The sequence below is a fragment of the Sus scrofa genome, chromosome 5, assembly GCF_054392235.1.
Source record: "Sus scrofa isolate SSC_HxYL_T2T_F1_AM1 chromosome 5, Sscrofa_HxYL_maternal_Yorkshire_Landrace_v2.0, whole genome shotgun sequence".
NCBI lineage: Eukaryota > Metazoa > Chordata > Mammalia > Artiodactyla > Suidae > Sus > Sus scrofa.
The window spans coordinates 55,381,870-55,407,528 of NC_139387.1; the positions used below are offsets into that span (position 1 = coordinate 55,381,870).

Below are 25,659 nucleotides of genomic sequence, written 5' to 3' on the forward strand. Positions count from 1 at the left end.
AAAAAAAATTTAAAAGCAAAGCAAGGGGTAAGATAAAATATTTTTTTCAAAAATATTATTTTGATTTTCCCATTTCCAGTAATATTGGGCTTAAGATTTTTTGGATCAAACTTTCTGCTGAAAGTAGTAATAATGTAAACTATAATATATACATATAGATCAAAACTATCATCCTAAAAAAAATTAAAAGCTGATAAGATTGTAAGAAATTATCAGGAGAAACCTAAATTAAGGCAGGAACCGAAGAAGTAATGGAAGTAATGGAAGCCCTAAAACTCTCTCATGTGGGCATTTGCAATACTGGGCAAAACTTGAAACTTGTGGTTAACAGCAACAATGGAAGCCAAAGACAGTGGAGTGATGTTTTCAGTGTGCTAAAAGTAAATAACTGCCACCTTACAATTCCGTATCAGCTCAAATAGTTTTCAAAAAAATAAAGGTGAAATAAAAACTGTGTTTTTTTAACCAGTAAAGGCAGATTATATGCATAACATAAAAACCAGTAATTATAATAATATGTAAGTTTAAAAAAAATAAACTGAGATACATGACAGCAGACAACCCATAGTAATCATTAATTGATAAACAAAATGTGGTATAGCCATACAATGAATAACTTTTCAGCCATGAAATGTAAGTATTGATACATGCCATAGCATGAAAGAACCCTGAAACCATTTTTTTGAGTGAATAAAGCTGATCGTAAAAGATTGTATGATTCCAGTTATATGAAATGTCCAGAAAAGGCAAAGCTGTGGAGAGAATAGATTAGTAGTTTCATAGAGCTGGAAGGTTGTGAGAAGTTGGAGGGGGTTGGTGAAAATATTCTAAAATTGATTAGAATATTTGGGTATGGGATTTCTTTGGGTGGTTGATGAAAATATTCTAAAATTGATTATGGTCGTGGTTGCACAACTCTGAATACACAAAAAGCCATTGGATTATATACTTTAAATGGGTGAACTATATGGTATCTAAGTTTTATCTCAGTAAAACTGTTATAAAAAGATTTATGATAACAATGATATATAATTTGCATAGAGGAAGGGCTAATTGGGTTAAGATGTTTTAAAGTCCTTGTACTTCTTGGTAGTGTGATAAATGTATTCATATATCAGGTATATAGGTTGACTTGCTAGGACACCCACTAAAATGATACAAGTAGAGTATATGACTTCCAAACTGGTAGAGGGAAAATAATGTACTAACAAAAAATAATCAATTGAAGATACCGAGAAAGAATGCAAAAAGAAAGCAAGACAAACCCAAAATCAAAAGAGAAAGATTGTTAGATTGGATAAAAAATAAAATCCAACAGTAATCTTTTTTTTTTTTTTTTTTTTTTTTTGGTTGCTTCCATGGCATGTGGAAGTTCCCAAGCCAGGGATTGAATCTGAGCCACAGCTGCAACCTGTGTTACAGACTCAGTATTTCTTAAAATAATTGAATGAATAAACAGGCTATAATTTATTTCTTGCAAATATCAATGAAATGACCAATTCTCTGGTAAATTTTATGAAGAACAAATGGAATAAATAATCAATGAAGGCATTCCTTAATTTATTGTGCTTTGCTTTACTGCTCTTTACAGATATTGCTTTTTTTTTTTCTTTTTTGTCTTTTTTCCATTTCTTGGGCTGTTCCCGAGGCATATGGGAGGTTCCCAGGCTAGGGGTCTAACCAGAGCTGTTGCTGCTGGCCTATGCCAGAGCCACAGCAACGCGGGATCCGAGCCGCATCTGCGACCTACACCACAGCTCATGGCAACGCCGGATCGTTAACCCACTGAGCAACGGCAGGGATCGAACCCGCAACCTCATGGTTCCTAGTCGGATTCGTTAACCACTGCACCACGAAGGGAACTCCCAGATATTGCATTTTTTACAAAAGCTTTGTGGCAACCCTGTGTCAAGCAAATCTATTGGTGCCATTTTCCCAATACTTGCTCACTTTGTGTCTCTGTGTCACATTTTGGTAATTCTTGCAGTATCTCAAACCCTCTACCAGCATAAAGTCATGATTTGCTAAAGGCTCAGATGATGGTTAGCATTTTTTAGTAATAAAGTATTTTTAACTTAAAGTGTGCAGATTTTTGTAGAAGAGTGCTATTGCCCACTTAATAGACTACAGTATAATGTAAACATAACTTTTCTATGCACTGGAAAACCAAAAAATTTGCGACTTGCAATATTGTGATACTCACTTTATTGCAATGCTGAGGAATGAAACCTGCAGTATCTCCAAGGTATGCCTGTATTAAGAAAGAAAAGAGAGAGATGACTTTAACAATAAATGACATAATTTGAACAGCTTTATGTCTCAATAAATTAGAAAATTTAGGTGAATTAGACAAATGGGGGAAAAAAAGAGAAAATTGCCTAGAAGATGAGACTGACATTAATTAATTGGCATCCCTATTTCAGGACCAGTCCTCTCATCACATCAAGAAAGCATGTGTATAGATGCTTATGCTCATGTACGTGTGCTCTATCACCCTTTCAAAACCCTGAAAAGGAGTACCTGTCGTGGCTCAGTGGAAACAAATCTGACTAGCATCCACAAGGATGCAGGTTTGATCCCTGGCCTCGCTCAGTGAATTAAGGATCTAGCGTTGCCCTGAGCTATGGTGTAGGTCACAGACATGGCTTGGATCTGATGTTATTGTGGCTGTGGTGTAGGCCAGCGGCTTCAGCTCCAATTCGACCCCTACCCTGGGAACCTCCATGTGCTGCAGGTGTGGCCCTAAAAAGACAAAAGAAAAAAAACTGAAAAATTAATACAAGGAATGCTGAAGTATGTATTATTTCCACAGAAGCAGAAGAAAACCTGAATAGTCCTGTAATTATTTAAGAAATTATATCAGTGGTTAAACTTTTTCCCAGAAAGAAAATTCTAGGTCTTTGTTAGCTAGTTCTTCATTCAAAGATAAATTATTTCATATTTTTACAAATTCTTCCAGAGCATGGAAAAAGAGGAAACATTACTGCTTCATTTTGAGTTACCTGGGTAACCTGAGAATCATGTGGGAAAGAAAATGAAGCCCATTCATGAACATAAATGCAAAATTTCTAAACAAAATATTAGTAAGCTCAATTGGAATAATACAGAATGATAATAAATCATGACCTAGCTCAGTTATCCCAGGGAGGCAGAATTGGTTTAATATGAGAAATTAAGTGAATACGATTAGATTAAGAAAGTCAGTTATGTACCTTATCATTTAATAGATTAAAGCGTTCTTTCTTAGCCTGATAAAGTTATCTGTATTTTAAATTAAAAAAACTGCCAGAGAAGCAAAATATTGAAATTAACAGATAGTTATTTGGATAATAACTGTGGGAATATAAATTGGAATAATTACTTTGGAAAATTACACTTCAACAACATAGAAAATGCACATACCCATCAGTTCTACTTCCAGGTGTACACTGTAGAGAAATTCTTTTATGGACACCAGGATACTCAAAGGTTTTATAGCAGCGTTATTCATGACAGTAGAAATCTAGAAACCATCCAGTGTTAATCCGTAAAAAAATGGATAAATTAATGATACCACTCAGCCGTGAAAATATGCAGCTACAGCTATATGCATAAGCATGGATGAATCTTACAGACCATAATTTGTATCTAAAGAGGTCACACAAAAGGACAAGTACTGTATTATTCTACTTATAGGAAATACCTAGAATAGTCAAATTCATAAAGATAGAAAGTAGGATGATGATTGATAGGGGTTGGAGAGGGAAGTTCATGTGTTAATATGATACCGAATTTCAGTTTGGGATGATGAAAAAGGTCTGGAGATGGGCTGTGGTTATGGTTGTACAATAATGTGAATGTATTAATGCTATTAACACTAAAAAATGGCTAAAGTGGTCAATTTTATGTATACTTTATGACTAAGTAAGTTAACTGCAGTTGTATACAGAAAGTATAATTGGATTTATGTAAAATTCAAAAGTAAGAAAACTATACTGTGCTTGCTTCAGCAGCACATATACTAAAATTGGAGCGATACAGAGAAGATTAGCATGGCCCATGCGCAAGGATGACGTGAAATTCAAATTCGTGAAGCATTCCATGTTTAAAAAAAGAGAAAAAAAAGAAAACCATACTGTTTGGGAATATATACATATGTAATAAAACATTAAAGAGAAAGTCATCACAAATATTAGCAATTATCATTAGGAGTAATTTTGGTAACTCAATATAATTTTTGGCATATGTTATGGAAAGAATTTAAAGAACTGTATGATACATGTGTAACAAACATATTCCCATTGGCTTTTTAGCATAAGCCAGATTTTTCTTTTTTTCTTTTTTCTTTTTGTCTTTGTCTCTTTTTAGGTCCATACCCATGGCATATGGAGGTTCCCAGGCTAGGGGTCCAATTGGAGCTGTAGCCACCAGCCTATGCCAGGGCCACAGCAATGCTGGAGTTGAGCCGTGTCTTCGACCTACAGCACAGCTCACAGCAATGCTGGATCCTTAACCCACTGAGCAAGGCCAAGGATCGAACCTGTGTCCTCATAGATGCCAGTCAGGTTCATTAACTGCTGAGCCATGATGGGAACTCCAAGATTTTTCATTTCTTATATTTGTAAAAAGTAAAATAGAATCTATCTGAATCCTGTTTCATTCAGCAATAGCTAACATTTATCCTTGGATCATGAACTAACCAGAAAAAAGAAAAATACCATTTCATCAAAATATGCGTATCTAATAAAATTTTACTTTTTATGTTTACTTACCAAAATTTGTAATATAAAATGTTTTTTGTTCAATTGTACATTGAAAATAATTATAAAATTAATTCAATCCAGAGCAAAATTTGTATTGCCCAGAAATTTAGACATGAAAATTAAAATTTTAATACCTATTTTGTATAAGATAAATATGATAGGAAGATCAGCAAAAGTTTTTCAAGTGTATTACATTAGGATAAGTTTCTGTGGGGGAAGTGGAATGGAAATATGAATTCAAGGAGAAAAGGATTAAAATTTTTATTAAAGAAAAGCTTGTTGGAGTTCCCGTCGTGGCTCAGTGGTTAACGAATCCAACTAGGAACCATGAGGTTGCAGATTCGATCCCTGGCCTTGCTCGGTGTGTTAAGGATCTGGCATTGCCATGAGCTGTGGTGTAGGTTGCAGACGCGGCTTGGATCCCGCATTGCTGTGGCTCTGGTGTAGGCCAGCAGCTACAGCTCCAATTAGACCCCTAGCCTGGGAACCTCCAAGTGCCGTGGGAGCGGCCCAGGAAAATGGCAAAAAGACAAGAAACAACAACAACAGCAACAACAAATTAAAAGCTTGTTCCAATTTTTTAAATTGATATTGGCGACTAAACCAAGGCAGTATGTGGAGCCACTGGATATATTTTTAAATAGTGGTGGATATATTTTATTTATTTTTAAAAATAATTTGCTGGGAGTTCCCGTCGTGGCGCAGTGGTTAACAAATCCGACTAGGAACCATGAGGTTGCGGGTTCGGTCCCTGCCCTTGCTCAGTGGGTTAACGATCCGGCGTTGCCGTGAGCTGTGGTGTAGGTTGCAGACATGGCTCAGATCCCGCGTTGCTGTGGCTCTGGCGTAGGCTGGTGGCTACAGCTCCGATTCGACCCCTAGCCTGGGAACCTCCATATGCCGAGGGAGCAGCCCAAGAAATGGCAAAAAGACCAAAAAAAAAAAAAAAAAAAAAATTTCTTTTTAAGGCCACAAGTGCAGCATATGGGAGTTCCCAGGCTAGGGGTCGAATTAGAGCTGCAGCTGCTGGTCTACACCACAGCCACACCAACACAGGATCCAAGTCTGCAGCCTATACCACAGTTCACAGCAGCACCAGATCCTTAACCCAATGAGCAAGGTCAGGGATCAACCTCACATGCTCGTGAATATTAGTTGGGCGTTACTGCTGAGCCACAAGGCAACTCCCCAGGGATGGATATATTTTAAAGAGTGATGTAAAAGCTTTCTTTTATGTATCTTATACTGTAAAGTACAACACTTGCAGCTATTTAAACTTGTGGTAAAAAGTTTTCAACTTAATGTGTGAAGGGGTACATCACATCACTTTTCAAAATTCTTTTAGGGAATATATGAACAAATTATTATATTTGTTTATTTGGGGGGCAGTGGGAGGAGCCAGTCTGGTTTAATCCATTATGGCTTTTTTCAGGTTAGGAGATTCATATGCAAGAGAATAAAGGTTACAAAATGCCCAAAACATGGGTCCAGAACTCTGGCTCATTGACAAGGCCTCTTGGGTCACAGGAAATGTCATTTAAGAGGCTGTTTTTGGGTAAAAAAAAAAAAAATTGTGTGTAAAGTTAAAATTGCCTTGAAGATACGGGCACAGCATAGGGTCCTGAGGTGAACACAGAAGGCACATTTTGCCCCTTGGGAGAGTCCAGACCCCTGTTCCCATGTCCAGAAGCACATTGTTCTGAGGGCCCAGAGAGCCTCTCACCTGCTGATGGGCCCCCAAGCCTGCCCTGCTGCCCCGGGCCATTGCTGCTTTGTCATTACTGCTTTGTCATTTGGTGCCCTCCATCTTTTGCACGTGGTCACCCAGTCTATGAGCTTTTCTTTGGAACAGTTTTAGACCCAGAATAGTCATGACATTCACAGACATGTGGTCTCCAAGGGTATGAGATGTCAGTTATGGGCCCCAGGACCCACTCTCTCCTAAGTCATAGGGCAAAGGTAGTGTTCTCTCTGCTTCAATAATGAAGAGGGAGCTGGTGCTGCTTATACAAAAGAATCTTGGAAGGATCATTCTTGACAAAGTGCCTGGCATGAGCAGAGGCACTGGATGCAAATAAAAACCACTGAGGCCTGGCAGGTTGGCTGTGCAGTAGTTTCTGTCTTGAACAAATAATTTTTTGTATTGCTTTTTAGGCCAGTGACCGAAAACTGGCCATTGTCATTGGAAATGCAGGTATCTTCAGTTTTTGTGATGAGAGTGTTTAATGGAGCAATAGGGTGACTCAGATCCAGTGTTGCCATGGCTGTGGTGTAGGCCATGTGGAAATTCCCAGGCCAGGGGTCGAATCAGAGCTGTAGCTGCCAGCCTTCATCACAGCCACAGCAACATGGGATCTGAGCCATGTCTGCGACCTATACCAAGGCAACGCCAGATCCTTAACCAAGGCCAGGGATCAAACCCACACATCCTCATGGATGCCAGTCAGGCTCGTTACTGCTGAGCCACAGTGGAAACTTCCTTGAACAATTAATTTTAAAATTGATCAACTGCATCTGAGGTGGGGAGAAGCCAGAAAAGAACTCTAAGACGGTGGGACCTAGGAGAGAAGCAGCAAAATCACACGGTACTGGAGTTCCTATCATGGCTCCGTGGGTAAGGAACCCAACTAGTATCTATGAAGACGCAAGTTCGACCCTTGGCCTGCTCATTGGTTCAGGCTCCGGCATTGCCGTGAGCTGTGGTGTAGGTCACAGATTCAGCTTGGATCCTGAGTTGCTGTGGCTGTGGTGTAGGCTGGCAGCTACAGCTCAATTCGACCCCTAGCCTGGAACCTCCATGTGCAGTGAGTGCAACCTTAAAAAGGCCAAAAAAAAAAAAAAAAAAAAATCACACAGTACCAACCTGAAGGCCTAATGAGGAAAGCTTTGTCAAATGATGACAACAGATAAGTAAAGTGAGGACCGAAAATTGGCCATTGCCACTGGAAATGCAGGTGTCTCCAGTTTTTGTGATGAGAGTGTTTAATGGAGCAATAGGGAAGAAACTTCGTACTCTATTATGGGTTAATCACTAAAGGGATGTTGCCTATCAACTTAAATTGTACCTAATGGCCCATCTCTGAGAACCCTGCCTCCCAGGTAAATGAGCATTAAGCTAAAATACCTTTGTTTAGCTCACAGGAAACATCCTGACCAGGCCCACTTGTGAATGTCTGCAGGCAGGAAGAAATTAACACATCCCAGAGTTCCCATCGTGGCGCAGTGGTTAACAAATCCGACTAGGAACCATGAGGTTGCGGGTTCGGTCCCTGCCCTTGCTCAGTGGGTTAACGATCCGGCCTTGCCGTGAGCTGTGGTGTAGGTTGCAGACGCGGCTCGGATCCTGCGTTGCTGTGGCTCTGGCGTAGGCTAGTGGCTACAGCTCCAATTCAACCCCTAGCCTGGGAACCTCCATATGCCGCAGGAGCGGCCAAAGAAATAGCAAAAAGACAAAAAAAAAAAAAAAAAAAAGAAATTAACACATCCCCTCTGGAGGCTGTATAGACTGAAGCAGGAAATGTTTTGACTTTACTTCCTGCCCCCCCCCACCCCCACTCCACCCCCAGTATAAAAGAGGCCTGAGTTCTAGCTCTGACAAGATAATTTTTTGGGATACGAGTTCACCACTTCTTGGTGCGCTGGCTTTCTGAATAAAGTCACTGCTGCTTGCCCCAACAACTCATCTCTCGATTTGTTGGCCTGTCCTGAGGCGGGCAGTACCAGCTTAGACTCTGTAACAGCAGCACTGGAGCAAAAGACAGAGAAGGATGTGAAACCCAGAGAGGGAAAAACATGAATACCTAGAGGTTAATTGCAAGTCTTAAATAGGCAATAAGGGTTAGGGTCTAGTGTAAAAGTGGTAGATTCAGCCTTAAACAGCAGATGCACATACAGTTCATCCACTGTAACAGGAATAAAGGCAAAGATAGCGGTAAGTTCAAAGATTTGGTGTGTAAAGGAGAGTATTCTTAAAGTGTCTAGTAATGTAAAGTCAGCAGCTGAGAGTAGGAAAGAGGAGTGGATTTTGGAAGTTTGAGAAGTGAGGAAGTTTGGAAGATTGAGGAGAATGAACTAGTAGTAGGAATACAGGGTGGTGCTTAGAGCCTGTTTAAAATTTGTGCTCACAAATTTGAGTTCATGTATGTTTCTCTTGCAAGGTTCAATGACTCCTCTGGCTAGCACAGAATAAGTGGGGATGGGTTTAATTAGAACTAGGAATTTTCCAGCTGGGCTTCTCAGAGGGAGAGGAAAATAGGGAAGGTGGAGATTAGTTAGTGATTATGGTGATGAACTGTGAAATTCAACCCAGGTAAGGAAGAAGTTAAGGTGTGCAGAGTCAGGGGGTGGGGGTGGGGGTGTGTGATGAATGGTGAAAAGCAGTAGAGCTAACGGGATTGCAGATGGCGATGGAGCATCCTGCAGCAGGTAAGCCAAAAAGAGGAGGTGGCCATCCGAGAGTCTGTATAGCCCAGGGATTAACCACTCTATTGATTCCTGAATTCATATGGTGTGCTTCTCTCTCTCTCTCTTTTTTTTCCTCTTTAGGGCCACACCTGCAGTATATGGAAGTTCCCAGGCTAGGGGTCAAATCAGAGCTGCTGCAGCTGCTGGCCTACACCACAGCCACTGGCAACTTGGATCCAAGCTGCATCTGTGACCTACACCACAGCTCACAGCCATGCCAGATCCTTAACCCACTGAGCGAGGCCAGGGATTGAACCCGCTCCCTCATGAATACCAGTTGGCTACTTAACCCGCTGAGCCACAGCAGGAACTCTGGTGTGCTTCTCTTTCTATGCTCTCCCATAGGAAAAATGGAGAGGGGGGGCTCGTGACCAAGATAGTTTTCAAATCCAAATGCCGAAGCCCTCATCTCCTTGCTACACCTCTGTTCTCCAATTTCAATGCCTGCAAGCATTGCCTGGATGCTCCACCAGCTGCGTCATACTAATCATATTACTTTAAACAGTTTCTTTTTCAAATTTGCATCTTCTGGACTACAATTCTTTTTTTGACTCTTCTCTGACTCATTCCTCTTCTTGCCCTGAATTTAATTATCAAGTAAGTTCGCTTATAAGATATTTATTGGATCCATTTTCCCATCTGCATTTCCATTGTTATAACTTTATTAACCATTGTTAATATCACTAAAATGGTATCATCTTTATAATCATTTTTCCCTAATACTAGGTTAGTTTTCAAGGTAATCTTTAGTAGCCAGACCTTCTTAAAAACTTTTAGGGGGTTTCCAGTCCTTTTAGGACAATGTCCAAATTCTAGAGCATAGGTCCAGCCTTCTTTCCTATTCCTGAGTCCATTGTTACTTCTTGGAGACTTCCCAGGGCCAATCCAGTGTTCTCCCAACTCCATGTCTTATGCCTGCATTTCCCTTTTCTCGGGGCATCTCCCCCTTGTATCTGAATGTTAAATCTTTGGGGTATAAACTTAAATGCTAGCTACACTATAAAAATTTTACTTGATCCCAACTGTCGAAAATAATTTCTCCTTATTCCAAGCTTGCAAAATAATTCTGTATCTGTCAGTCCTAAAAATATCTTTAATTTTTATAGACATGTAGCAGTGTTATGTATATTTTTACATACATTTTATTTTAATCCTTACAAAACTGAAACGAAGTTTTATTTGGCACCATTTTAAAGGTGCAAAAACTTGGGAATGAGAGAATTAAATTGTATATACTTTTCACTGTCACACTTGCCTTTGAATAATTTATATGCTTATTTTTTTACTTGTTTCCATACTTTGTCCTCAAGGCACTGATTCAAGGCTTTGCAGTCAATAGGCAGTCTTATTTGAATGAATAGAAGAGTAGATTCGAGAAAGCAAAGTGTTTTTTCATAATTTCTACTTGAGGGATAGGTGTTCATAAGTAATTTGGGTGCGTGTTAATAATAACCTTTTTAAAAGTTGTGGGTTTTGTTAAGGCTGGCAGTAAGAAAAAGAAAATCACCAAAGCTGAACGGTTGAAGCAGCTACAAGAGGAGGAGGAGAGACGACAAAAAGAAGAAGGTATAAAACAGTGATACTATTTTCATATGCAGGTAACGTTAGGTTAGTATTTCTTTAATCTAGTCAGTACTTTTTTAAAAACAGTTTTCAAATATTTTAATTTTTTGAGTTTAATCTGTTTTGTGATAGCTATTTACTATTTAAAGAGCACCCAGAAAATTCTGTTAGTACATACCAGTTACTTTCAGATCTATCTTGAAGTAGACTTGCCGAATGAAATGCAGGATGCCCAGTCAAATCTGACTTTCAGATAAACAATGGATAATTTGGGATAATTTTGCCCGTGCAATATTTAGGATATACTTAAACCAAAAAAAGAGTCTGCGGTTTGTCTGAAATTCAAATTCAGCTGAGCATTCTCTGTTTTTTATTTGCTAAAAATGGCAGTCCTATCTGAAAGTGTTTATATTTACTGTATAAATCAAGGGCATTGGTGCTGATTGTGCAGGAAGAATTCTAAAACTGAAATTAAATATGGGAAATAGACACTAGCAAGAAACACACAGAGCAGCTAAGTTCTTATAGCTTAATACTTACTTGGCAAGTTTAAAATGGACTTTCATTTTTGTTAAAGAATGTCAATTAAAAATTAATAAAAATACTGGTTATTTAAAATACCAAAAATCTGAATAGTCCGTCTTTTAGCATGAAGAACATTTGTTGATTCAGATTCAGTTTTTAAAAGTCTGTCCTCAGTTTCCATGTTGATTTCTTTATGTATAATCATATAAATCCTTTTTAGGTGACTCATGATAAAAATACAGTATCAAGATCTACACCTTGGGGAATGTTTTATTATAGTGGGTTAAGCTCATACTCTTCAATATATATTTTACATTTTGTTTTTTTAATAGTGAAAGTGAGAGGAGATTAAGGTAATTACTTCTGATGATGTTCATGTTACAAGATTATGGAAACCTTCTGAAGATTTTACCTCTTCTTAATTACCTATGATAAGTCTGTCATTTTTCATTGATTAAAATCATTATTGGATTGCTATAAACTTTTTGAAGATGAGAAATACCATTGTAAGCCAGGGAGTTTGAGAGTCATGATACTTTTTTGAAAGGAATCTAGCAGTTTTATGTCTACCCCATGATAAAGCTTGTGACTTCTATCAAATATTCCACTACCACTATATCTTGAAAGTCTTTGAAGTAACTTTAAGGGCTTAAAAACAGACTAAAAATTTTTTGTTATTGTTCCTTAGAGGAAGCCCGTGTGAAATATGCAAAAGAAGAAATGGAAAGACTTGAAAAACAACGTGTTGAGAAAGAAAAATGGCGAAAACTTGAAGCAAAAGTAAATAAATATTAATGATGCTATTACTTAAGACAAACTATGTGGCTTTCAGATCTATTTGGCCATTTACAGTCATTCTCCCCCATAACTACCAGTAATATTTACGCTTACATGAACTGATTTTACTCATTTAATCCTACCATAAAGTAATAGTGGGCAAATTATTACCCTCATTTCACAGATCAGGTAATTGAGGAATTGAGAGATTAAGCAGCTAATAAATTGTAGAGCCGGGACTTAGAAGTAGTCTTGCTTCAGAGACCGTGCTTGTAACCATTAAGTTATTATTCTCGATCTGTTTTAAAATTGATAAATAGGGGCCAAAAAATGTTTAAATTCTACCTCTCCCTTAAAATTTTCTTCTCTTTTTTAACAGAATTTTTCATTATTGGACCAGTAGGTTCTGAAATATTTAAGTCTCAGGACAAAACTTCATTACTATTAAAAACTGAAGATCCAGAGTTCCTGCTGTGGCACAGTGGGCTAAGGATCCGGTGTTGCCACAGCTGTGGAGTAGGTCATAGCTGCGGCTCAGATTCAATCCCTAGCCCAGGAACTTCCATATGTTGTGGGTGTGGCAAAAAAAAAAAAAAATTGAAGATTCAAGAAACTTTTGTTTGTATGGGTTATATCTATCAATATTAACTATGTTAGAAATTAAAACAGAAATTTAAAAACATTTATTAGTAGAGATTAAACATTGTTAAATGTAAATTAAAAAGTAAATACATTAACATTTTTTAAAAGACAATTACAGTATATATATATTTATTGAGATATAATTGACATAAAAAATTGTATTAGTTTTGGGTATCCAACATAATGATTTGATAGTTGTATATATTGTAAAATGATCCCACAGTAAGCCTAGTTAACATCCATCACCACATTGTATTTTTTTAGATGAGATTAATGGCATTTTTTTATATTTGTAAAATCTTTTTAATGTCTCACTTAACAAAAGACAACTGGATCTGGTGTCTACTTTATTATTCCATCTGTTACCATGTGTTGTTTTCATTTGTGGGTTTTTTGGGTTTTTTTTGTTTGTTTGCTTGCTTGTTTTTCGTTTCTTTGTTTTTTGGGGTGGCCACACCCAGCACATGTGGAAGTTCCCAGGCCAGGGATTGAATCCAAGCTGTATCTGTGATCTATGCCATCGGTGCAGCAATTCCAGATCCTTAACCTACTGCACCACAGTGGGAACTCCTACCATGTTTTGTTTTGATTGAAGTATATGAAGAAAATCTAGCCTCACACAGATAGGTAGTTGGAAAAAGGAGGAATATTGTTAACAGCTTTTCAGATAATTCCGGATATTCTTTGATATTGAAACTCAATAGATGGTAGCACCTTAATGCAGAATCTGAAACCATGTCAATGAAACTTATACACTTGATTACACTAAAACATTGATCTGTTCTTACACTTGTATATACATATGATTAGCCAATATTTGCATTGATTGCTTAAGAAAAATTGATACACTGAATTTTTTGCTCCCAAAGGTTGACACAATTTTATTATTTATTATCTTAAAAAATCACATTCAGGGAGTTCCTGTTGTGGCTCAGTGGGTTAAGAACCTGATTAGTATCCATGAAGGTGCAGGTTTAATCCCTGGCCTTGCTTAGTGGGTTACGGTTCTGGCATTGCCACAAGCTGCTGCATAGATTGAAGATGCAGCTTGGATCTGTAGTTGCTGTGGCTCTTATTTGACCCCTAGCCTGGGAACTTCCATATGCTGCGGATGGAGCCCTAAAAAGAAAAAAAAAAAAATCACATGCATTAGTATCATCTACAATCAAATCAAAAAAAGTTTTTAAGGTTTGGGAATCTATCAGGTTCACTAGTGGTGGTTACAAGTTTTCTAAAATTCAGATTTTTATTTGAAAGCTTAAATTTTATCACTGGCAACAAATACTTTGAGTTGTTTCCTGAAAGTGACATACGTGCTCCATTCATTTATTTTTGACAGAATGCCAAAATAGTCAAATAGTTGCACAAGTATTAATTTCTCAAGATAGTATTGTTCTATAATTTATGCATACTTCCTATTTTATCACTCAGAATGTTAAACAGACATATACTTAAGTTTTCACATTTAATAAAATTTGTAATTTTTGTTTCTTTATCAGGTCATTCTTTTATTTTTATTTTTGCTTTTTGCTTTTTTTAGGGCTGTACCTGAGGCATATGGAAGTTCCCAGCCTAGGGGTCGAATCAGAGCTACAGCTGCTGGCCACTGCCACAGCAACTTGAGATCTGGGCAGCCTCTTCCACCTACACTACAGTTCATAGCAATGCCGGATGCCGACCCACTAAGCAAGGGCAGGGATCGAACCTGCATCCTCATGGATATTAGTCGAATTTGCCACAGTAGGAACTCCATCAGGTCATTCTCATGTGAAACTGGCTGCTTACCACCCCTCTCCCCCAATGAACATGACTACTAGTACAGCTTGTGCCCATGTGTGCTAAGGTGCCAGCAGTTTTACTCCAATCTTGCACCATGGGTGCAAATGTATACACTGCAAAAAAAAAAAAAAAAAAAAAAAAAGCAAATAATATCTTAGTATGTCTATGAAAATAGATTTGACTTCACAGATCCTGTAAGAGTTTAAGGGACCCACTAGGGGTCTACAGATCACACTTTGAGAACCACTGTTTCAGATGAAACCTCTTAGAGATATCACTTGCATTTAAACTAATTGTAGTATTCAGCTTGAAGCTGTATACTTTCTAGTAAATTTTAAATACTCCTTATGGAACACAAAACTGAAATTAAAGAGCAGATCGATGTATCTATTCCCATGACACAGGATCTAGAAAGGAGAAATGAAGAGCTTGAAGAACTTTATTTATTAGAGGGGTGTTTTCCTAAGGCAGAGAAATTGAAACGAGATGATAGATTGCTTTCTCAGGTAAGACTGATTTTATTTACTTTTTTAGCTAATACTTTTGTACCACAAGAGGGAGTTATAATTCAATGTCCATTTTAATAACAAGAAACTTTAAATCTGTCTATAAGAAATCTCTGATCCGACAAATCTTTCTCTCATTGCTGTACCAAAAGTAAATTCATATAGCTTTGTAGAAAACTATTTGTCAGTAATAAGATCCTTGAAATTTTTATATCCTTTGACTCTGATTTAATTTGGGGAAAACTGTACTGAGGAAATTGTCCTAAATTAAAATAAAAAATGTTGAGCTTAAGGCAATCTAGTGTTGCTCAAAACAGCCTAACTTTAGAAACAATGTAGATGTTTATCAGAATGAAAAGGGAAAATTATGACAATATGGCAAAACATTATAGTATAATTTAAAGCAAAAAATTGTAAGTACAATATGATTACAAATGTAGAATTTACATAGTCTGCAAAATGAATGAAAGGACTCGAGCCAAAATGACAGTGGCAATTAACACTTAGTAATAATTTGAGAAGTACAAATTAGGCCAAGTATTGGCTTTTGTAAATACAGGAGCTTTATGGCTAGAGAGGAAAGCAAAACAAAATCAACTCATAAATACTATTTTAAAAATAAAAATATGACAGTAAATAGAATTTCTATTTGAGTTAGTGAGGTTTATAAATTATTCTGATAAAGAGGAAATTGGTTGTTTTAGTGGTATCTCAAGTAACTGAAGTCATAACACTTTTTTTTGTTGTTTTTTGTTTGTTTTTGGCCTAAATTGGGAAAACTAGGTTATAAGGACCCATACTTTGAAAAATAAGTAATATAATCTTTGGTTGAATTTTCACCAGCGCAAACCTTCAAACATTTTTATTCTACAGTGGAAACACTACATTCAATGTGATGGGAGCCCTGATCCTTCAATATCCCAAGAAATTAATACTTTTATTAGCTTGTGGAAAGAGGAAACCAATGAGACCTTAGAGGCAGTGATTGCGAAGAGTAAACTGGTGCTAAATGTAGGTATTTTGGTTTTATAAATTTATTTGTTTATTTATTTTGTTTTTACGGCCACATCTGCAGCATGTGGAAGTTCCCTGGCTAACGTCAAATTGGAGCTGCAGCTGCCAGCCTGCACCACTGCCACAGCAACACCAGATCTGAGCTGCATCTGTGACCTATGCCACAGCTTGTGGCAATGCCAATCTGTAACCCACTGAGACTAGATGAAGTTCTTAACCCCCGAGCTACAATGGAAACTCCCTTATTCTGTAATTTTAAATTATAGAACTTACAAATTGTCTGATATTAACTCTAAAAATAGAAATAAATTTAATAAATATAGTGTTTGCCAATTAATAACACTGCTATCTCCTTGGCTATGGAGAAAAATATTTGCTCATCTTTTTGTTTTCTTTTTTTATTTTTACAATTCCTAAAAATGTCTTGTCACCTTAGGTAAGACAACCTAACATAAATCTGAAACATTAACTGCATATGTGTCTAATTCAAGAAAAGAAAAATCAAGTTTGCAACTGTTTATGTAGATAACTTGAGTGGAAAAGTGTATGATTTTATCCTCAGCTGAAATAGCTGTCCACTATTCATTGATTCAGTACACATGTTTTTTAAATATTAACTATGTGCCAGGCACCTCTTTTAAGCACTGGAAATACAAAGATGAATGAGAATATCCTACCTTCTATTTCAGGAAATAGGATGGATAGGCTAGTGGGAAAAGCTACCACTTTACAATGAACTAAAAATGCTAGGGAAAAAATTTTTAATGGCGTTTAAATACATGGCCTGCCTCAAAAAAAAAAAAAAAAGTAAAGGAAAATCTTGGAGGCCATAATCAATTTAGAAAAGTGAAGCAATCTCAAAGTCAGTGGCTTCCCAGATTGCATCTGTAACCACTGGTTTAAAGGGCCATCAGGTGGCAAAGCCTTGGGATCAAGCAAGGAGGCAAAGTTGGATTAGAGACCCTTTTATGGCTGGGAGCCTCAAAAAGGTAACGTGGATAATAGGGGAAAACCTCCTCTGTAAAGGGAGATGTTAAGAATTTGATTGGCTGCTTTTAGCTTAGTGTAGGGAAAATGGAAATACCTCTATTTAGAACTCTTAATAATGAATGAGTCAGAAGTTAGACTGAAATAATTGATCAGCATACAGCACAGGGAGATAACAGATGAAAAATATCAAAGAGTAGTTAATAAACACGGCTGATGGAGCAAAGAGGACGAAACATATATTGAAAAGGAGTACCAGGAGTTCCTGCTGTGGTACATTAGGTTAAGGATCTGGTGTTGCCACTGCCCTGACGCAGGTTACAACTGTAGCTCAAATTTGATGCCTGGCCTGGGAACTTCCACACGCTGTGGGTAAAGCCAATTAAAAAAAAGAAAGAAAGAAAAAGAAAAGGAGTACCAGAAGAAGATATGGCAGAATGAGAAAGAGACAATATTCAAAGAGATAATGGCTGAGAATTTTCCAGAATCATCGGAAACCCAACAATCCTTATTCAGGATAAACAGAGGAATCCACACTTAGACACACCTATATAATAGTAGAAACAAGAAGGAATTCACTCCTCTTGTGCCTTTTATCCTTAAATGCTTTTTTTTTTTTTCTCCTTTTTCATGGCCACACCTGTGGCATAGGGGTTTTCCCGGGCTAGGGGTTGAATCGGAGGTGCAGCTGCTGCCTATGTCACAACCACAGCAATGCCAGATCCAAGCCTGTATATGACCTACACGGCAGCTCGCAGTAATGCCAGATCCTTAACCCACTGAGCAGGGGCCGGGGATCGAACCTGTATCTTCATGGATACTAGTCAGGTTCTTAACCCACTGAGCCACAATGGAACTCCATATCCTCAAATGCTTTTTGTTTTAATTCCTTATCACGTCTGGTACTTCTTGTCACTGTGGGTTACTTCTCCATGTTGCTATAAAATGGGATATCTCCAGGTTCTGTTAAGGTTATAACATTGCCTAATTGCCTAATTTAATGTGGCAAACTTACTTATGAGATTCATTTTACATATGAAGAAACAGCTTTTGACTTGCTTACAGTCCCTTGTGAGACCTTAGATGGACCTTACTCTGACTTTCCAAGGAGGCAAAAGAGCCTTCCATGCATTGTGAGATGTTTGGACGCTAATCAGTTAATCATGTGGAGTTCTTGCATTGCATATCCTCGCTACCAGGGAGGGTCCGCCATAGCATGATGCTGCTCCAGGCATCTGCTGCTCTGTAATTAGCAAGGAGGCGGCAGGAAGCAGCACTAGAGTTCACTGTGATGAGCTGGCTGTGACATTTTCCTGTTATGAATGTGGGGTACAGAAGCAGAAGTAATAAATAGTAGGGAAGATGAGAAAAGGATAATTAAAGCAAAACAGGAGGCAGAAGAGGTGAGTAATCAATAGCAATAGGAAACTAAAGCAGGAAGCCACAAGAGCAACAGAAAGAATCAGATAGCAATGATCCCATGGTAAACACCAAGTTCCAAATTATGGAATTTATTTGTTTGACAAACTTTTATATAACACTCTGCCTGGCTTTCTCAGCCTGGTTCAAGTTATTCATGTTGTTGCAGAATTCCCCTCATAACCCTGGGAGGTAGGTATCATTATCCCCATTTTATCAATGAAGAAGATGATGCACAGATGGGTTAAATAACTTACCCCAAACACACCACTGATAAGAGGTGGTGAGGAGGGAAACCCAGCTTTCTGGCTTGAGCCCATACCAGCCAGCACTACTATTCTCTCTCTCTTGATTTAGAAATGTTCTATATATTATCCATGTCAGTGTTCAAAATTAAATTCTGTACAGTAAAAAAAAAAATTGTATTGGGGAAATAACAATTAAAAAAGGAAAAAAAATTAAATTCTTCCCCTTCTTAGTTGTTCCTTTATCATGCTGTGCCTCAATTTCTCTCAACATTTTAAATATCTCTCCATTTTCTTCTTGCTGTGTGGGTCCTGAGAGGTTGGATTTAATTCTTTGTTCCTCTAAAGGTAAGTTTTTTTTCCCCTGTTTGGCTGCTGTCAGGAATTTTTCTTCATCTGTGATTTTCTGTATTTTGAAAATGATGTGCATTAAAAAAAGTTTTTTTGCTGGGGGTGGGAGGAGGCGTTTAACCTGCTTCGTGGTCTCTGAGCTTCCTGGATCTGTGGTTTGGTGTCTGACATTAGTTTGGGAAACTTTGCAGTCCATATTATTTAGATATTTCTTCTGTTCCTACCTTCTTTCTTTTTCTGTCATTTCTATTACTTTTTTTGTGTGTGGTTTTCCCATGGTCATTGGATATTGTTTTTTTTTTTTTTTTTCATTCTTTGTTCTTTTTGCCTTTTGGTTCTCAAGGATTCTGTTGATATTTCCTCTAGCCCAGAGATTTCTTTCTTCAGCTCTCTCCAGTGGAGGAATAAGCCCATCAAAGGCATTCTTCTTTTCAGTTGCAGTATTTATGATCTCTAGCTTTTCTTTTTGTTCTTTCTTAAGATTTCCCATCTCTCTGCTTTATATTGCCCATCTATTCTTGGCTGCTGTCTAGTTTATCCATTAGATCCGGTAGCATATTAATCACAGGTGTTTTAAATTCCTGATCTGATAGTTATAACATCCCTGCCATGTCTGGTTCTGATACTTGCTCTGTCTCTTCAAATCGTGGTTTTTGCCTTTGGCTTCGCCTTGTAATTTTTTTCTTGATAGTCAGACATGAGGTACTAGATAAAAGGAACTGCTATAAATAAGACTGTAAGTAATGTGGTGGCAAGGAAGGGTGGGGGAGGGGAAGAGTTCTGTAGTCCTGCAATTAGGGCTGAGTCTTATAAGCCTGTGCCTCAGGACAGTGAACTTCACAAGTGTCTTTAATTTCTCTTATCCCCTCTTAGACCAGAGGGAATGACTAGAGCCAGCTGGAGTTGAGTATTTCCTTTCCCCCAGGTGAGTTAGGCTCTGATAAAATTCCAGCAGGTTAGGCTCTAGTTAATTAATTTCCCCTGGGATCAAGCCTTGTTAAGAAGAAGAGCCTGCTCTGATATATTTCAAATGGTTTCTTTTCCTCTCCTGCTGGAAGCGCTAAGGAATTTCCCCCTAAATTTTCTTGTGGGAACCTGGTTGAATTCCTGCAGGTGAGTCTCAGAATACTGTGGGCTCTCAGCCTCCCATGACTGAATCCTTATGGAGTTTTTAACGACTCTCAAGAGTCGGCCGGTAGTTCCTGTTATGGCACAGTGGAAACAAATCCAACTAGGAACCATGAGGTGGGTTCTATACCTGGCCCCGCTCAGTGGGTTAAGGATCCAGCATTGCTGTGAGCTGTGGTATAGGTCACAGACACAGCTCAGATCTAGCATGGCTGTGGCTGTGGTGTAGGCTGTCAGCTGCAGCTCCAACTCAACCCCTAGCCTGGGAACCTCCATATGCCTTGGGTGTGGCCCTAAAAAGCAAAAAAGCAAAAAAAAAAAAAAAAAAAAAAAGTTGTCTACCCTGACCTCAATAAACCAACTCCCTATATTCACCGGTAGGTCTCTCCAATCTTGGGGACAGGGATTTACTGTTTCCTCCCCTCTTATGAATCAGGTTTTTCCTACCAGTTCCAGGTAGGAAAACCTGAACTCTAAATGATATATTGCTGGGGGTTCATCGTGGACAACTCTTGAGAGTTAACTTCGGGAGGATGCCATCATTGGAGGCTGAGAGCCCACAGTATCCTGAGACTCACCTGTAGGAGCTCAACCAGGTTCCCACAATAAAAATGAAAGGGAAATTTCCCAGTGTTTCCAGCAGGAGGAAGGGGAAAAGGAACCATTTGAAATATGTCAGAGCATGCTGTTCTTCTTAACAAGCCTTGATCCCAGGGGAAATTAGTTAACCAGGGTCTAACCTGCCAGAATTTTATCAGAGCCACTCACCTGGGGGAAAGGAAATACCCAACTCCAGCTGACTCCTGTCATCCCCACCCACCTTAGAGGGGATAAGAGAAATTAAAGACACTTGTGAAGTTCACTGTCCCAAGGCACAGGCTTACTAAAAGACTCACTTGTTGAAATGGAGTGACATCTTCTAAGCTCCTTACTGGTGGAACCAGATCACCTCAATTTCTTCATCTATGAAATAGGCGCAGTAAATTGATTCTACGGGCCATAGAGTTGTGATGAGTAGTGAATGGATTAAAACATAAAATACATTTGGAACAGCTCCTGGCACATAGTAAGCCTTCAGTTCATGTTACTCTGCTCCTCCTCTTCCTCTTCCTTTTTTTCCCCCACTCTCCTCATTGTCATCATATTGTTTCTGTTGTCCCACAGTCTTAGGTAATGACAAGCTGTGCCACCTCTAATGGCTTGCTAATGAGAGTTTTGTTACACACAGTGGAGAATTTTTTTTTTTTAAAGAAATTTATGAGAGTATAGTCGATTTACAATGTTGTGTCAATTTCTACTGTAAAGCAAAGTGACCAAGTCATACATATATATACATTCTTTTTCTCATATTATCTTCCATCATGTTCTATCACAGAGACTGGATACAGTTCCCTGTATTGTACAGCAGGACCTCATTGCTTATCCATTGTAAATGTAATTGTTTACACCTACTAACCCCAAACCCCCAGTCCATCCCACTCTCTCCCCTTCCCTTAACGACCTCAAGTCTGTTCTCCATGTCTGTGGGCCTGTTTCTGTTTTGTAGATAGGTTCATTTGTGCCGTATTTTAGATTCCACATCTAAGTAAAATCATAGATTATTTTTCTTTCTCTTTTTGACCTTCTTCACTTAGTATGAGAATCTCTAGTTGCATCCATGTTGCCATAAATGGCATTATTTAATTTTTTATGGCTGAGTAGTATTCCATCATGTATATGTGCCACATCTTCTTAATCCATTCATCTGCTGATGGGCATTTAGGTTGTTTCCATGTCTTGACTATTGTGAATAGCGCTGCTAAGAACATATGAGTGCATATATCTTTTTTTTTTTTTCTGCTTTTTAGGGCCGCACCTGCAGCATATGGAAGTTCCCAGGCTAGGGGTAGAATCAGAGCTACAGCTGCCAGCCTGTGCCACAGCCATAGCCACAGCAAGAGAGGATTTGGGCCTTGTCTGCAACTTACACTATGGTTTATGGCAACACCAGATCCATAACCCACTGAGTGAGGCCAGGAATCAAACCCGCAACCTCATGGTTCCTAGTTTCCGCTGCACCACAATGGGAACTCTGCATGTATCTTTTTGAATGATGTTTTTGTCCAGATATATGCACAGGAGTGGGATTGCTGGATCATATGGAGAATTCTTATAAAGGAATTAATTTTTCTAAGATCTTAAATAGTATAATAAATATAGGAAAGTATTGTTATATGTTTTACTGGTGGTGTATTCCTCAATTCAAAAGTGATAAAACATCCCCCGTTTCACTTTTTAGTAAATCTTTGACTTTATGTTTTTATTTATACTTTATAGTTAATTGGGAAATTAAAGCTAATTTTATTGGAAACTCCACCATATGATTTGCAAGAGAAAAATATAATACAGTACCAAGGATCAATTCTAGAACTGCAGGAGCTCCTTCATCTTAAATTCAACATGGCCACAGAACTACTTCTCAGAGTAAGTGCAGTATTTTGCTTTATATGTTGTTAATAACTTTTGTAAACATTAAAATTTTATGTTATATAATTTTAAAAATCCAGTATTTTTTAAAGAATTAAGTCTATAGAAATGGTAGAATAAGGCACCTGTATTTATCCAGATTTAACGACTGTAAATATTTTATCTTAAAGGAAAACATTATCAGTATAGCTGAAGTCTGGGATTTTTTTATTCTTAGACCTGCTAAGGTTTACTAGGACCATTATAAAAATAAATTCATAAAGCCTTATGTATTAGCTATCACTCTAGGTACATCAGTTGACACAAAATTACAATTATTGGTAGTCTTTCTCTTTTTCCCAGATGTCTTTGCACTGATGAGAATATCCAAATAATCATAGTGCCATTATTATACCTAGGAAAATTAATAATAATTCCGTAACATATTCCAATATATAGTCCATATATAAATTTCCCCTAATATTTCATAACTATCTTATATAACTGTTTATGTTTTTTAAATCTGAAAACAATCTAAGGTCACACCTTGCTTTTGGCTATTTTGTCTCTTGGTTTTTTCATTTTTTTTTTTTTTTGTCTGGAACACAGCTTTAAGGCCTTGATGGAATATTTTCTAATTACAAAAAGAAATGCAAAGAAGACTTAAACATCACCCTAAGTTTATTGTTAGCAGTAACATTCATTTTATAATCTGCAATTATTTATATTGTAAAAAAAAAGCCAGTAAGGAAATGTATTATAATTATTAATAATCAAGACTTTTATTTGAAGAAATAAAAGATACATGATATGGAAGAAAACAAGATTAGAAAAAAAAATACCGTAATGTTAAATTTGTAGTGGAAATATCAGTGTGAACCAGATTACTTTTTATTCCACAAAAAGGAACCAGGTCTAATTGTGGTAAATGGCTGATTCAGGTTTGGGGCAGGGAAAGTGAAAGATGAGGTTAGCGAAAGAAGAGTTTGAATTATCTTTTTTTTTTTTTTTTTTTTTTGCTTTTAGGGCCACACCCGCAGCATATGGAGGTTCCCAGGCCTACACTACAGCCACAGAAACACCAGATCTGAGCCACATCTGCGACCTACACCACAGCTCACCACAATGCCAGATCCTTAACCCACTAAGCAGGGCCAGGGATGGAACCCGAAACCTCATGGTTAGTAGTCGGATTTGTTTCCACTGCACCACAATGGGAACTCTAAGTTTGAATTATCTTTTACTGGAAAGAGAGTAAATACTCAAAGACTAGTGTAGTCATCATTAAAGGGACAGGACTAGCTTCAAGAAGCTCTCACTGGCCTAGTTGGGGATAATTTGAATATCAGAAAGAATAATGACTATAGTTGATTACAGCACATTGAAGAAATAAAAATCGACGAGTCTATAGTGATACTCCAAAAAGGAAGAGGGAAATGGGGTGGGAAAGAGAGAGAACAGTTCTTTACAAAATAATTCATCTGATGAATATGGAAGGAATGATCAGTAAGAAAATCACCATTTTTCAATCCCTAGTGTAATAATTGATAAAGGTCATCAATGACTTTAAATAATTAGGTGAAAAGTTTAAGGAACAAATTATTCTTATAGCAAAAAGTATTAGACCACAGATTACTTACTGACTGGAAAAATACATTCTGCAATGGGAAGGAATAGGTTGCCACCTCCTTAAGCAAGTGATCAAGCCCACGTTCAATAGTGGGACATAATATTCCTTGATGTAATATGAAGAACACGTTACATATGGTGACTTCCTGCCAAAAATGGTTCATCTAATCTGTTTAAACCTACCTAATCCTAACTCCAGTGTACAAAAATAAAGAGGGTCGGAGTTCCCACCGTGGTGCAGTGGAAAGGAATCAGACTAGGGACCATAAGGTTGCGGGTTCAAGTGCTGGCCTCTCTCAGTAGGTTAAGGATCCGGCATTGCTGTGAGCTGTGGTGTAGGCCAGCAGCGTGTAGCTCCAATTCGACCCCTAGCCTGGGAACCTCCATATGTCATGAGTTCGGCGTTAGAAAGACAAAAGACAAAACAATAAAAAAATAAAGAGGATAGAGGAGCAAGTTAAACTATGGGGAAACAAGATACATCCACAATTTGGAAAAATTCTACAAGGCAACATCCTGGAGACTTCAAAAAGTTAATGTCATAGAGGGAGGGAAGGATTGGGAGTTTGGGATTAGCAGATGCAAACTAGTGTGTATAGGACCGATAAACAACAAGGTCCTACTGTAGAGCATAGGGAACTATATTCAATTTCCTGTGATAAACCAAAATGGAAAAGAATATGAACAAGAACATATGTATGTATAACTGAGTCACTTTGCCATACAGCAGAAATTAATGCATTATAAATCAATTCTACTTCAATAACATTTTTTAAAAAGTTTTAAAGAATTAAAAAAAATTCCATGTTAATTTGATTGAACCTTATTTTTATCCAAATTACTTTTAAGTTTTTTTTTTTTTTTTTTTTTTTTTTTTTTGTCTTTTTGCCTTTTTCTTGAGCCACTCTCACGGCATATGGAGGTTCCCAGGCTAGGGGTCGAATCGGAGCTGTAGCCACCAGCCTATACCAGAGCCACAGCATCGCAGGATCCGAGCCACGTCTGCTGGATCGTTAACCCACTGAGCAAGGGCAGGGACCGAACCTGCAACCTCTTGGTTCCTAGTCGGATTCGTTAACCACTGCGCCACGACGGGAACTCCTCTTTTTAAGTATTGAAGGGAATCCAAGTGGTGAAATAATTTACATAACTTGCATAATTTGTGAGGCTAATAATCTTTTTTTTTTTTTTTCTTCATGGCCCCACCTGCAGGATGTGGAGGTTCCCAGGCTAGGGGTCATACTGGAGCTAAAGCTGCTGGCCTACACCACAGCCACAGCAACTGGGGATCTGAGTGCGTCTGAGACCCACACCACAGCTTGCGGCAACGCTGGATCCTTAAACCACTGAGCAAAGCCAAGGATCAAACTCGCATCCTCATGGATACTAGTTGATTTTTTAACCACTGCACTGCAACAGGAACTCCTTGAGGTCTCTAATCTT

The 25,659-nt window shown here is 38.0% G+C and overlaps 1 protein-coding gene, 1 long non-coding RNA gene and 1 other non-coding gene across 40 annotated transcripts in view; 2 read left to right on the plus strand and 1 right to left on the minus strand.

The window, feature by feature from the left end:
- Nucleotides 1-25,659, plus strand: part of DNAI7 (dynein axonemal intermediate chain 7) — a 93,190-nt gene that overhangs the window by 8,450 nt on the left and 59,081 nt on the right. For 23 of the 38 annotated variants that reach the window (XR_014803698.1, XR_014803705.1, XR_014803707.1 and 20 more), the window contains 5 exons: nt 10,688-10,772; nt 11,983-12,074; nt 14,897-14,998; nt 15,872-16,009; nt 22,459-22,605. Coding sequence is in view for 16 of the 38 variants with exons in the window: in XM_021092191.2 (XP_020947850.2) it covers nt 10,688-10,772; nt 11,983-12,074; nt 14,897-14,998; nt 15,872-16,009; nt 22,459-22,605 (564 nt within the window). In the remaining 22 variants the exon portion in view is untranslated. Of the gene's footprint in view, nt 1-8,373; nt 8,674-9,301; nt 10,815-11,982; nt 12,075-14,896; nt 14,999-15,871; nt 16,010-22,458; nt 22,606-25,659 lie in introns of those variants that run through there. The other 15 variants (XR_014803708.1, XR_014803701.1, XM_084956538.1 and 12 more) reach the window with 4 other exon arrangements.
- LOC146403376 (U6 spliceosomal RNA) lies at nt 3,977-4,088 on the plus strand. The gene has a single exon (XR_014804702.1). It is a non-coding gene; the product is annotated as a U6 spliceosomal RNA (small nuclear RNA).
- Nucleotides 7,296-15,874, minus strand: LOC146403377 (uncharacterized). Its single transcript, XR_014803721.1, has 3 exons — nt 13,810-15,874; nt 9,401-12,630; nt 7,296-7,981 (listed from the first exon to the last, which is right to left on the minus strand). It is a non-coding gene; the product is annotated as an uncharacterized LOC146403377 (long non-coding RNA).